The 14429-nt window shown below is 42.5% G+C and overlaps 1 protein-coding gene across 1 annotated transcript in view; it reads left to right on the top strand.

Annotated features, from left to right (window-relative positions):
• ASIC5 (acid sensing ion channel subunit family member 5) overlaps positions 1-14429 on the top strand; it is a 769827-nt gene that overhangs the window by 400004 nt on the left and 355394 nt on the right. The window contains exon 3 of the mRNA XM_069205834.1: positions 9151-9388. Coding sequence (XP_069061935.1) covers positions 9151-9388 — 238 coding nt within the window. The remainder of the gene's footprint in view (positions 1-9150; positions 9389-14429) is intronic.

Genomic DNA, 14429 nt, shown 5'->3' with positions numbered 1-14429 from the left:
TCTACTGGCATATATGTGGATGTCTAAGATTAATGATTGGATTCTTGTAACCATACCTTACAGGGAACTCTAGATACCCATACCATCCTTGATTGTTAACACCAGTGAGATACCCAACCATGCGAGGGGGAAGTCTACTTCAATGAGGCCCACAGAAGGACAAGTTATGTAATTTAGCGGACTTTTGGGCTCCTGATGGCAAGATCTCACAGTATCGATAAATCTGGAGGAGCCCTCCTCTACTCACCAACAAGATTTGTCAAAATGTTGTTGCCTGCTGCATGCTCCACAACCTTGCCCTGGGACGTCAGATACCATTCATACTAGATGAGGGAGAGCCAGCAGATTCTGTGGGTGGAAATGCAGAGTTGCCAAGTGAGGATGAGCATGATGAGGATGAAGCTGAAGGCTTCAGGATTGAGCTCATCAATCAGTACTTCAACTGACTCAAGGTATGTGATGTGATGTAATAAAATAGATTCACTGGGGGATTTATGAGGTGAGGAATGCCAGCTGAGGTTCTCTTTATGACCCTCAGATAGGTCATAGGTGGTTCCAAAGCCCATTACTCTGACATGCATGCAGATTGTTACTTAGAGTTGTGTACAGAACTGTTAATTGCATAAGAACATAAAAAATGATAAAGGAGGGACCGGGAGGTTAATGGTCCAGTGTACAGCCTCCCAATAGAACCATCACACAAAAATAGGTACACTGTTCCAAACACATAGAATAAATTCACATCAGCGAACCAATTCAACAGGAGCAAGAACCCTCATGCATCACAATGGATGACTGGCATCATCATTGGGAAAGCTCCTCATCAGGCTGGTGCTGCAATGCCTGACGGGCTCCCCAGGATGGGGTGCTCTTAACCACTTCGCTCAGATCGTAGCTGTGACAAAAAGGAGGATAATTATCACTAGGATACCCAATTTTAAGTAACCAAGCGAATATTGGAGAGAATCAAGAGTTAAAATTGGTTTACCATCAGCAAACAAAAAATCATGATTTTAATCAATGGTAAATGTGATGGTAACCAAGATTAAAAACAAGATAAGGAGTAATGGGTGATTGTTAATGCTCACCTACTCTCACTTAAAAAATGGGGAGGATATAACCAATTATGGTTCCTCACACTCAGAAGTCTACATGTTTCGCGTCTATGCGGTCCAGCCGGATCCAATGACGCTTCATCAGGACAAAAACCTTCTCCAAAGAGTATAAATGTCAATAATGTATGAAAAGAACAAAGTCACTTACTTAGTCCTACTTGTTAATTCAAAAGTTGCCCATCCCTAATTTCAGGATAGAGCCCAAAAGGATCGCTGGCCAATATCAGAAACTAAAATTTTCAGTTCCTTGATAGTAGGCAAATAAACCTACCCCACCGGCGCGCGTCCTCCAAAAACGTGCTCCTGTTGAATTGGTTCGCTGATGTGAATTTATTCTATGTGTTTGGAACAGTGTACCTATTTTTGTGTGACTGTTAATTGCATAGTCTAATGTTTTCACAATGCACAATCAAAGTCATATTTGTGCATATGATTTGGCAGTGTTTTGTACATGTGTCAATGTGGCCTGTACCTTATGTTTGTCTATTACAGACTGCAGATTGGCAGTTTAGCTCATCCTCATTTAGCATATCAGACAGTGTCACAGGCAGATGGGATTTACAGACTGACATGTGAAGTGAACATGGATTAAACCAGGTATTGTCTGGTATGAGGTTTGTGGTGTGTGAGTTGTATGGCCAGACTGTCAGGACAGTGGGATAGAAGTGTCCTTTTCCACACTAAAGACCTGTTCGGTATTGGTGATGGGGCCAATGGTGCCATGTGCGTGTCCATTTGTCTCTGATGACACATGTCATAATGTGGTATCCAGACCCTCTAGCATCATAATGGTTTGTGTTGCATGTGTACTAACTTGTACATAGCTGTTTGTGTGTTTCCACTTTGCAGAACAATGTGCATGTGACTAGCCTACTGATATCTTACGATGGTAAGTGGAAGGTTCCATGACTGGGGTCATTAGTACTGACCTCTTTCTGTTTTATGGGGAATGGTCATTGGGGAGCTGTGGTGTGGGTATGTGATAAGCCTTTGGTAGATGATACATTGAACCAATCTGTTTGCCTCCTGTGATACTGAAAGATTGACAAGTCTGTAACTTCAGAAGTCAGTGGGTTGGTAGTGTATGACACCTATTCTGAAACACTGAAGCTAGCAGCAGTACTCCTCTGTGTGATAATTACCATTCTTCAAATAAATATGTGGGAATGTACAATACAAGTGTTTTGTTACAGGTATATGATGCATTGTCAATGTAATACACATCCTCAGCATGCAGTACATGTGTAATGACCATGACAAATGTTCCACCCTAGTAGGGTATATGGCATCATTGATTAGAGGGGAACAATATGGTACAAGAGTTGTCACACATGACAGTTGTATATGGTTGATAAATCACACCAACACATGATCTGTGGTTAAGCAGTCTTTATTGGGGATTGCACATCAAAATGAGTGATTAGAAACTAAAGTAACACAAAGTAAACAGTCATGTTGGATGAAATCACCAGGAAATACCATGTTGGAAACACAAGTCCAGTGTCCTTGTACCATGAGAAAATGGAGATAGGTGTCAGGACAGTCAACAGGGTGTATCACACAAGGGGAATCAATTAGTAGAGGTTCACTTCCAGGCAGTGGGTTTGGTCTTGGCATCTGCTCCCCCTGCATGTCTGGATGGACATCCACATTTGTAGGGAGGGGTTCTTCTGCTACAGAGGGTGGTGTATCTGACACATTCCCTTCCTCTGGCAGGGCCTCCAGTCGACTAGCAGCCACAGATGTAGAAGGGCTGGATGTTTCATTTCTAGTGGAAGAGGCCTGATGTCGGGTACAAGACCTACTCAGGGAGGTATTAATATCCCTCAGCCCCCCAGCAATGAAAGCCAGGATGGCATTTTGCACCTGCCACTGCTGCATATCTTCCTGGTGGTTCTCCCTCTGCAGCTGTCTGATCACCCCCAATATGGTCAATACATGGCCCATCACTCCTTGGGAACGGTGGTAGGCTCTTAAGACTTGGGAGATGGTGTCCTAGTCAGTTGTGTCCCTTGGAGCCTCCAATCTCTGGCCCACACCACCCTTCCCACACACCCTACCCCTACATACCAGTGCCCCTGACAAAGGGCCTGATTCTAACTTTGGAGGACGGTGTTAAACCGTCCCAAAAGTGGCGGATATACCACCTACCGTATTACGAGTTCCATAGGATATAATGGACTCGTAATACGGTAGGTGGTATATCCGCCACTTTTGGGACGGTTTAACACCGTCCTCCAAAGTTAGAATCAGGCCCAAAGTGTTCCCACTCCCACTGGTGGAAGGACCATCATTGGCAGGGGTGATAAGAGGAGACTCGGTTACCTTCACTGGGGGGCACACAATGGAAGGCACTGTCCTTGGGACACAGGTTTGGGGGCAAGTGGTTGCCTGTGATGTGGATGCAACAAGGCTGGGAGGAGTCAATGTGGGTAGGGTGAGGCTCACAGTTGTTGACTGATCAGGTGTCCCTGATGGGCCAGCTTTTTTCTCAATGTCCAAACATCCAGGGGTGTTTTCCTCACTGAGGCTTTCATCCAGAGAGGTAGTGGCAGTCTCTTGTGTCCTCTCCATGTTGAGAATGGCCAGGTTACCTGTAGAAGTGGAACACACAGTTGCAGTAAGTGATACAACAAGTGATGTTTGACTTTGACAACTAGACATACAATGTGACATGCACCCACTGCTTTTACCTGATCCCCTGATATGACAATGACAGCTGCTTCCAAATCTGGGGTTGAGCAATGTGGGACACAGATTTCCAATTGCATACACCATGCTCCAAGCTATAGGTGTAGGTTAGTATTTAGATGAAGACTGGCAAAGTCCTTTTTGTGGTGAAGCCCAAGTGTGCAACTGGTGCAGTACTTCAGTGTCCAGGTGCAGGTCAGGGGTCTAGCAGGGCAGTACTTCTTCTTCTTGTCCTTGTTCCTTGTAGGGATCTGAGGTGGGGGTGCTGCTCTGCCAATTTTATTCTTGCTCCTTGGGTAGAAAGCAGAGGAGCCCATTGGCCAATCAAGTGCAGGCCACCAACCTCTTGAGTGACCACTTCCTAAGAAGTGTGGCAAAAATCAATCCCAGGGAGCAACATTCTCCCAAAATCCAAGATGGCAAAAATTCAATCTCAGAGGTTATGTCTGGCTGGCCCCAGGTGAGCTTAGTTGACATTTGGCATGCCAGAGAGGAGTATATAGACATTTGAACACAGGGGTGGTGGGTGGTTTGGTCATTGGGGAGGGGGAGGTGATCAGTTAGCATGCAAGACAAAAAGTTTTGGTGACATGAGTGGTGTAGTGACTTATCCAACTCTACTCCCCCAGGTATTCCTGTCAGGCCCTCAGGATTCAGGATGTCCAAGACCTTCTCCTCCCATGATGTGAAAGTTGGGGGGGGGGTAGAGGTCCACTCCCAGTCATGTGGACCTTCCGCTGGTGCCTGTCGGCCATGGAATGTACCTTCCACCTGAGGTCGTTCTACCTCTTGCTGATGTCATCCCTTGTGTGTGGGTAACTGCCTACACAATTCACCCTGTCAACTATCCTTTGCCACAACTCAATTTTCCTGGCAATTGATGTTTGCTGGACCTGTGCTCCAAAAAGGTATTGCTTTACTCTGACAATTCCGTCCACCATGGCCCTCAAATCATCAGTGAAATGTGGATGTTTTTGTGGGGACATGGTAGTGGTGGAAGAGACGGTGAGGTAGTGAAAAGTGGGTAAAAAAAAAATTGTGATGAGGTGTGCGTGCTGTGATTTGAGTGGGTGACGGTTGTGTACTGTGTGGGATACTAAATTGTGTGTTGTGTGTGTTGTGCAGGTGTGGAATGAGTGCTGAGTGAAATGTGTAATTGTATCTATAGCTGGTTTTGCTGTTTCTTTAAATATTGGCTTGTCTCTCACTGTGTGTGGTGTTCTGATAGCAAATGACTGTGGGTTGTGCAGGGGTGAGTTATATAGTGCAGTGTGTAGGTGTGTCAGGTGTGTGGATGTGTGTCAAGTTTGGGGTATTCAAACTATCCAATGTGGCGTGGTGTTTCTGACTGATGTGACTTTAAACCACCGCAGTTCCCACAGGCAATGGTTTTTTACCATGGAAGAACTGCTCTCGTGATTTGTGGATTGTAACATGATTTGAGGCTTTTTGGTGGGCTAGTGGTGCTGGTGGTCGAACATCCTTTTTTCTGTCCTCCAGTGCCCTGGCAGTTTCAGACACTTGGCAGTCTTTTGGCAGACTGAGATGTGTGACTCTTAATATGGGAGACTTTTGGCAGCCGCCACCGTGGTGGTCTTGCCAGAAGACCGCCAAACTCGTTATGAGGCCCTAAGTCTTTATTCTTGAAGAACTTCTCCGGCGGCATGAAGTCGCAAGTCATATTCAACCTCCCTGGAGCCCTTCCTGGAATCCTTAATGAAGAATTCTACCTTCAGACATTTTTGGGGATGAAAATCTTCACCCGGGACGAACTTGAATTTGAAGCCAACCTCCCTGGAGCTCTCTTCATGCTGCGCGGGAAGCCTCAGTCAACTTTTTATGTTTGGGCTTTGTCACTTTTTTGGAGCTTTTTCTCTCCGACATTGGACGACCTTCCACAGCAAGTTGATTTTGATTCGTCGGACTGCCTTCCCAGGAGCCCTGGAAGTCAGGGGCTCTGAAACTCTTCAGTAGGACGAACCTGCAAGTCAGGCCAGGTCATGGTCAAAATAAGCTGGCTTGACTCATGACGTCGTGTCAGTCAACTTAGGCAACATTTTTCCAAAAGTTCTCCAAGCTTCTCCAAACTGGTCTTTGAAGGTCATTTCGGATTCTACAACTCACCCCAAGGTCCCAGAAGTTTGGAGTTGCTCCTTGAGGGTTAGGATTCTCCCAGAATGCACCGGGCTCAACTTAAAAAATACCACTGGACAGTGGTCAGCTGGTCAGTTTCTTTAGGGCTTGATGCAGGGGACTCTGGTCAGCTATGTTCTGCCTGTAGCAAACAGGGAATCTCTTCTTGAACCAGCTGAAGACTGACAAAGTCCTTTTTGTGGTGAAGCCCAAGTGTGCAACTTGTGCAGTACTTCAGTGTCCAGGTGCAGGTCAGGGGTCTAGCAGGGCAGTACTTCTTCTTCTTGTCCTTGTTCCTTGTAGGGATCTGAGGTGGGGGTGCAGCTCTGCCAATTTTATCCTTGCTCCTTGGGTAGAAAGCAGAGGGGCCCATTGACCAATCACGTGCAGGCCACACCCTCTTAAGTGACCACTTCCTAGGAAGTGTGGCAAAAATCAATCCCGTGGAGCAACATTCTCCCAAAATCCAAGATGGCAAAAATTCAATCTCAGAGGTTATGTCTGGCTGAGCCTAACCACTGGTATGGCTAATTTCCCTTAACACACCCCTTTCCAGCCCTCTTCTAATCTAATCAGGGGGCACCTGGCTGTCTGGTTTTGCAGGAAATGGGGGAGGTCCATTTGCAGGACCAAATGTCCTTCCCTCCTCTGAAGAACAGTTTGGCTGCTCTTCCCCCATCCTGTTTCACTATCTGCTGGGGCAATTCTCCTTCCCCGGCACTTCCTTTGTATTCAGCCTAGGCCACTTCATACCTCATCAAGGCAGCCTGGCCAGGCTGCCAGAGGCTGGCCAATCAGAGAAGGGTATTACAGAGCTGAAACTGGCAACTTTCAGGTAGAGTTCTAAAACTCTTTCCCTGAGATAGTTGTATTAAATGCAACAATGGCAAGTGTTTGGATTCATTATAACTATAGGTTTGGTACCAAACTTGAAATATCTAGCTCCTTTTGAGGCTTTATTAATTAAAAATGAAGTCTCTCTCATGTTAGCTCATGGAGCCCATTCACTACTATGGGGGAAAAAAACTGTAAGAGGGGATCCCCCACCCTTACATACATTATGCCTGGTGCAGGCATAATGTGGCACAAGGTTTTACAAAGTGACACCATGCATGCATTGTGCCACTTTGTAAATATGGTGAGGGGAAAAGGCCACTTTAGCACCACCTTAGCATAAAAAATGACTCTATGGCAGAACTAAGGTGGCGCTAGGGGCACTGAAGTAAGCCCTGATGTGTATCTACAACTCTGAGACATGTACTCCTCTGGTCTACCTGTAAATAACCCCAACACTCTACCATAAGACTAAAAGAAAGATAGACTTATTTTATGCGAGTATACTTCCACGTTCTAAAGATAAATTTAATTCTGGTAATGCACCCACTAAACGTTAATTAAATGCATTTATAAAGGGAAACACCTGGAACAACGACTTCAAAACCATGAAGTCGTGAAAAACGAAAGCGAAACAACGCTTTCGTTTTCCATGACTTCCTGGTTTTGGTACCTTAACCATGCATGTCTGAACAACATACATGCGTGGTTAAGGTACAGAAGAAGGGAGTCAGAGTCGAGGTGAAGGAGGAGGTAAGGTGGGCTGGGACTGGGGCTGTTATTTTGGGGAGAGGTGGGGGTCATGGGGGGCTCGGGGTAATTAGGGTTTAGGGGGCAGGGTTTCTGTTTAAGGGATGTGTTGGGGGTTGGGGTGTTTAGGTTTTAGGGGCGGGGGTGGGGACTCGGGGTATTTTTAGTTTTTGGGGTGGGATGGGGGGCTGGGGGTGATTAGGGTTTGGGGGGAGGGGGAGAAGCATGCTGGAACCGTGCCTGCTGATCGCTAATGCCTTTACCAGGAATGCGTTTACAATGGTAAAATCGTTGTAAACGCATTCGTGGTAAAGGCTTTAGTGGTTAGAACGAGGTCGTTGTTCCGACCTCGTTGTTGAGCCACGGGTGCTTGAAGCACCCGTGGTTCCGACATATAACCATTTATAGTTTTTATTTGTTTATTTTTTGCATTTCCATTGTAGTTCGGAAACCAATGGTATCCGAATACAGAATGGAATACTGCAGGAAGAGAAAAAGGGATTTACTTGTCAGAAAAAAACGACTTTGCAGAGTAATTTTTATATTAGAAACAGGAAACAGATCGTACACATAGAAGAGATGACTCTCGTGTGATATACAGCACTTGATGGAATTATCTTCATGCCAAGGATGTAAGTAAGCAAGTTCTTTACTTAAATATTTATTTACAAATTCACAGTACCATTGTGCGACTGGCAACCACCTTGTCACATCAGTTACATCATAGATAAGTAAAATTAATTAAGCATATTAGGTCAACATATAATTAACATGTGCACTTAAAAGCTCGACCATGAAATGCAAGATTTATTGGTAGTTAATTAATTCCAATTGCCAAGTCAGTTCAGCTAAAAAACAAGCATTTGCAATGCAACGGGTCTCGCATTACGTCGAGTTAGAGCTATTAGCATTGTAAACTCTTGACCGGACTTTTCTTGCACACATGAAATGAAAAAAAAAAAAACAAGCGCAATCGCGCTGCGGAATAAAAAGAAAAAGTAGTCCAGAAACCATACGTAAAACATGGGGCCTCGTATGTTTCCAGTGGTTTACCGGTCTCTCGAGGAGTGCTAAACACTGGAGAAGGCATGAGGTATGCATGCCTTTTTAGGAATGAAAACAAGCAGATTTTAAAAGGCAAGTCCACGAACCAATGAAAGTGACTGACGTAACATGGGCCTGGTTAAAATCCTTTACGCTTGCCCCTAAAAAGCATTCCTTCTCATATAAAGTGCATGTCAACTTTATGTCTTTTACATTTTCTAGAGATATTGTTCCCACATGGGCGATGTTTTCCCTCTTTGGTTACGAGACTGTATATGAGTACACACTTGAATATTCTCCCTATTTCTCTGATGAAGGTTCTGTGTTTTAAACTGGCACAAAACGTTGCTTTGTGGTGACCCAAAAAAGAGTTATGAGTGATACACAAACACAGCTATTGATAACGTTCAATTGAATGCATTTTACAATTGGCTTCTCAATGTCTCAATAATTATGCTTTGTAGTATATGGTCGCACCGAATCTTTAAAGTTGGTAGTTTAAGTGATTTCTTTGCAGTCAGTCTGAAGTAAACAGAGCAAGAGTCCACTCCTGTGATTTCTTATTGCCCTTTTTTTCTTGCAGGTTCCAAACCCAAGCAGTGGCAAACCTCAGCATTGTATTTTTCCTTTGGGGTATTGTGTCTGCGGTTCTTCACATCTCCTCAATTGAAGGCAGCTCTAAAATTGTTCAAAACATTACAGATTTCCTGCAATCAAATCAAAACTTCAGCATTAAGGAATTCACATGGAACAATGGATTTTATCTCAACAAAAGTACCCTTCTCAGATGTGATTTTTTTGGGAAACCATGTTATGCCGAGGTAATCTCATGTTTAACATGTTTTTCACCGATAATAGCAATAGTTTGTCTCTGTAATACGCTCTACGACTTAACGCACGTTATTTGAAGAGCCTTTTTATAATATTTGTGCAATGATACATATCAGCATTTGCTTTGACGTATATATTTTTGTTTTTGATCTTTACTATGTCTACTTTTTTCTTAACATGCGTAATGGAAAGTACTGGGATGCGGCAGCCTACAACACAACAGAGATCTTTTATTAGCAATAAGAGAGCAAACATTTTAGAAAATATAATTTTAAAGTGGAGGTATTCCAACGAACCCAGTAATACGTCTGGTTACCATTACAAATACACCAGAAATACCTAATTTGCTTTCAATGAATGCACTTTAGGCATGTAGTATTTATTGTGGTTTTAGTGCGAGTGCAAACAAGCATTGGGGAAGTCATTAGGTCTGGTGTTATCTGCCAGTATATTGGCAATTCTTTTTTTGTTTTGTTATGGCTTTTGCAAAACTATATTGAGTGGGAAGCTGACTAGCATGTGTCAATATTTTTTAAAAAAAGCATTGACCAAAGCCAAAATGTTTTTTGGTCTCAAAAAGGTACAATACTATAATAATCCCTGGCACTGAAAGGAAGTTCTTTGTGTGTGGACATGCTCCCAGTGAAAGGCTGCATGCTGTAACTCATAGTGAAGTCAACCAATTGGCTGAAGTGAGGTGACATGTTCCCCCTTGATGTATGCTCGAGTGGGTTGGAGAAAAATGCGAATGACACAACCACAGAGAAATGGATGACGTCTTGCTGAAAATCTCTATGGGTAACTTTGCCATATACTTAATTTTAGTAAAAGCAAAAGGTCTTGGGTAATACAGACCTAGAAAACCCAATTGTTACACCACTGCCTGCCAGTCGTTTGCCTTTGAGAAAGAAGGAAAGAAAGAAAGAAAGAAAGAAAGAAAGAAAGAAAGAAAGAAAGAAAGAAAGAAAGAAAGAAAGAAAGAAAGAAAGAAAGTGAAAGGCAAAAGGCAGGAAAGGAATGAAAAAGCACAAAAGAAAGATGGAAAGAAAGAAAGAAAGAAGGAAGGAAGGAGCAAAGGGAAGCAAGAAAGAAAAAAGGAAAACAAGGAAGAAGAAAAGATATGACAGCAAGAAAAAAGGCATGAAAGCAAGGAAGAATAATGAAAGCAAAAGAAGGAAAGAGGGAAATAAAGCAAGCAAGAAAGAATGAAATAAATAAAAGGAAAGAAGAAATGAAAGAAAAAGAACAATAGAAAAAGAAAGAGAGACTGAAAGAATGAAAGAAAAACAAAAAGCAAAAAAGAAGAAAAACAGAATGAAAGAAAAAAGGAAAGCAGAAAGAAAGAAGGATTAAATGAAAAAAGGAAAGGAAGATGAAAGAACAAAAGAGAAAAGAAGAATAAAAGGAAAAGGAAAACAAGAAAGAAGGTATGAAAGAAAAAAGAGAAGAAGGAAGGAAAGCAGGAATCAAGAAAGAAATAAATAAATAACTTAATAATGAATGATAAAAACAAGGAAAGAAAGAAAGAGGAAATGAAAGCAAAAAAGGAAAGAAGGAATACAAGAATGGAACAAGAAATTAAAGACAAATGGAAGAAAGGAAAGACAAGAAGAGGGAAAGAAAGAATGAAAGCTAGAAGCAAAAAAAGACAAAAGGAAAGGAGAAATACAAAATGTTCTTCCTGGGCAAAATTTATGAGAGACCTATTGGTATTATTGAATCCAGAATAAACTTGTTCTGAAGAATTGCCTGCTTATGAGTTTAAATGTAAAACACTGAAGATTTTACTAACAATGCAGAACAGTTTTAAATGGATGCAATCGGATATGCTGTGAAATTAATTTGGAGTGTCATTTGTTTATGTGTGAAAGACAAACTTTTCCAAATGAAGTTTACAACAGCATTGTCAGGAGACATGAACTGAGAAAAAGTGGAACGTGGCCTGGGGTGACTCGAGTATGAAGTGTCCTGCTGCCATATCATACTCTAAACACAAAGGTATCATCAAAATAAATTAAAAACTAACACATTGCCACAGAAGGGAGCTAGCTTGTGTGTGATGTGCCCCTTGTGAAAGAGCAAAATGCAGGCACTCAAAATGAAGTTATCCTTTGGCTGAAGTGCGCTGACACCCTGCCCATGCTGCATGCTGTAGTGGGTGAAAGCAATAGTGAGTGATACACCAACAGACAAATGGACAAAGAAAGCTGACTTAAAGCCTCTTTCAATAAGTATGTTGCACATATATTTTTTAAGAAAATCGAAAGGTCTTGCCTAACGCCAGATCTAAAATCACATGAAAAAATCACCAGTAACAAGTGAGCTAAAATATTGCATTATAAGTATGAAAAACAATGCAAAATATGAGACCATGCCTAGAGGTCTCCTTTACCCTAAAATAAATGCTAAATGAGTAACGAACTGCAACAACAATAACTTGATTGATGATTTGCTTGAATTAATCTCGGCCACAGGCAATTGCTTGGAGTCACATGCCACCTCAGTTTGGACCTACCCATATATAAATCAGCCTTGACCCTGCTCCTCATTGGAACAATACAGCCCAAACTGCCAAGCCAGGTCCTCCATGAACCAGAGTACAAGCAATCTAGGACCAGTTTTCCCCCAATAATGGCCATCAGCCAGGTATTGCTTGATTCCAGTGGCACAATGAGCACGGGACACGTCTTGGCATACCCATTGCACTTAGGACATCATGTGCAACAAAAACAAGGTGATGGATGGATTATTTGAAATATTTGCAGCCACTGACAATTGTTCTGGGTTGCATCCCAATCCATTATTTTTGTCTACTACGTCACCTCAGTTTGGACCCAGCCATTTGAAAGTTAGCCTTGGTCCTGATCCTCATGGGGACAGTCCAGTTCAAATTGCCAAGTCTGGGCTTCCCTGAACCAGACCTCAAGCAACCTATAACTGGTGACCCCTGATAGAGACTCATCAGCCATGTATAGATTGATTCCAGTGGGACCGTAATCACGGCCCTCATGTGTGGGCATTACCTGTTGCACATAGGACATCAACTACAACAACAAGGTGATGGATGGAATGCATGAACTAATGTCAGCCACTGGTAATTGCTCGGGCTGCATGCCAGTCCATCCTTTTTTGCCCAGCTTGACACCTCAGTTTGGACTCAGCAATATGTAAATCAGCATTGACCCCTAATCCTCATCAGAACACTCCAGCCCGAACTGCCAACAACTCTGGTTGTTGCAAAAAAGTAACAAAGGCACACTTTTATTAAACAGTCTTTCAAGACATCGTGGCTTGAAAACACTTCATGGAAGGAAATATAAACCAAAGGAAGGCAAGTTTAAAATACAGATTTTTTTTTTTTACAAATTACATCAAGCCACTACAGATGCAAAATGACTCTCGAGTGAACCACCTGACAATCTGCACACAGGGGTTAGCAGTTATACACTCCAGAAATCGTCACATGAAGGCTGCTGTTGTGTATGCTCATATAAAAAATCCTTGCTGCTGGGTGAAGGAACCCTGTACTGGGGTAAAAAGCAAAAACTGTTTCCCTACAAAGGAGAAATGCCCATGATTGCCAGAACAAGATGTGATCCATTAAACGTGGCAAGATCCTGTGAAATAACATGAACCACAGAGCACAGACATATATCACTCGGAACGTGACTCCTTGTTAATTATGGCAACACCCTTCCTCTGACACACTTATAATTGATCATTGTATATGCAGCTATTCACTGTTAAGCCACTGCATGTTTCTGTGGTCCATAATCAAGTTGTTAGTTTTGTGATTGTTACACCAATGCAGGTATAGACATAACACAACAGGAACATTATTGAAGGATGTGATTAGTAGCCTTTTACTAGATGACACAATGTATCATTTGCATTGATAAGGTGTATCATATAATTGTAATGAAAGCTATCATTTGCATTTATTGTGCACAACATTCCCATATCTGTCACATCTCAATATTCAGCTATGCTACACGTGGCAAGTAAACATTGATATGGAAAAATTGCAAAGTGATTAAAAAACTCATATTTTCTACAGTGCATAACATGTAGGTGACATTGGATATTCTCCGATGCCACGGACTGAGAGCACCAAGCATTGCACATGAGCATATTTGAAACAGGGATAGGTTTGAACCCATTACATTTTAGAGGATGCATTTGAAAATGGGCCTTTTCTGTATCTGCACTGGACTGAGGGTACCCTTAAGAATAAACCAGAAAGGATGTGCACCACAGGCCAGATATCTTACATGCTCCACATTAGTACATCGAGGCATCTGGTACTTATACAAATGTCCAAGGATGAGGGTGCTGATACAAGTGATGATGATTTTGACAAACAACAACAGGGGGAATGTAATACACATCAAGAGGATGCTGATACCACTGTCATCAGGAATGACAAACATCTTGTAAATGTATTTTCATATATTCAAGATACAAATTAACCTAACAGGTAAACTTCACAAAGTACAATTGAATGCAGAGTTTAACATCTACTTTTAATGGGTGTAGGAAAGTCCTCCCTTTTGCCCTGGTCACCGCCACACTTTTTGGACAGGTACTGGTGGTTACTGACTCATGGCTGTGCCCTGGGTACTGCTTACCAGTCCCAGGGCCAGTGCTCTGTGTAAAGTGGATATGCAAATTAGGCTAATTATAATTGGCTAAGTTAACCTATAAGTCCCTAGTATATGGTAGGGCATGTAGGTTTAGGGACCACGGCATAGGTAGTGCACCCATAGGTCCACTGCTGAGGTGCCCAGTGTCATTTTAAAGGCAGGCCTGCCTTGCTGGCTGCTTTTAAATTAAAGTCATATGCAAATTCGACTTTGGAATTAAAAGTAGTTCCAAAGTCTTAAACTACCTTATTTTTACATATAAGTCACCCCTAAGGTGTGCCCTATGTGCCCCTAGGGCTGGGTGCCATGTAACTATAAGCAGGGACCTTATAAAAGTAGTTTTATAAGCCCTGGTGTGGTAACAAAAAGCCAAATTTGTTTTCCCTCA

Source organism: Pleurodeles waltl, chromosome 1_2, assembly GCF_031143425.1.
Source record: "Pleurodeles waltl isolate 20211129_DDA chromosome 1_2, aPleWal1.hap1.20221129, whole genome shotgun sequence".
In the NCBI taxonomy this organism is placed as follows: domain Eukaryota; kingdom Metazoa; phylum Chordata; class Amphibia; order Caudata; family Salamandridae; genus Pleurodeles; species Pleurodeles waltl.
The sequence above is the reverse complement of the archived record's forward strand: the minus strand, read 5'-3'. Positions and strand labels throughout refer to the sequence as shown.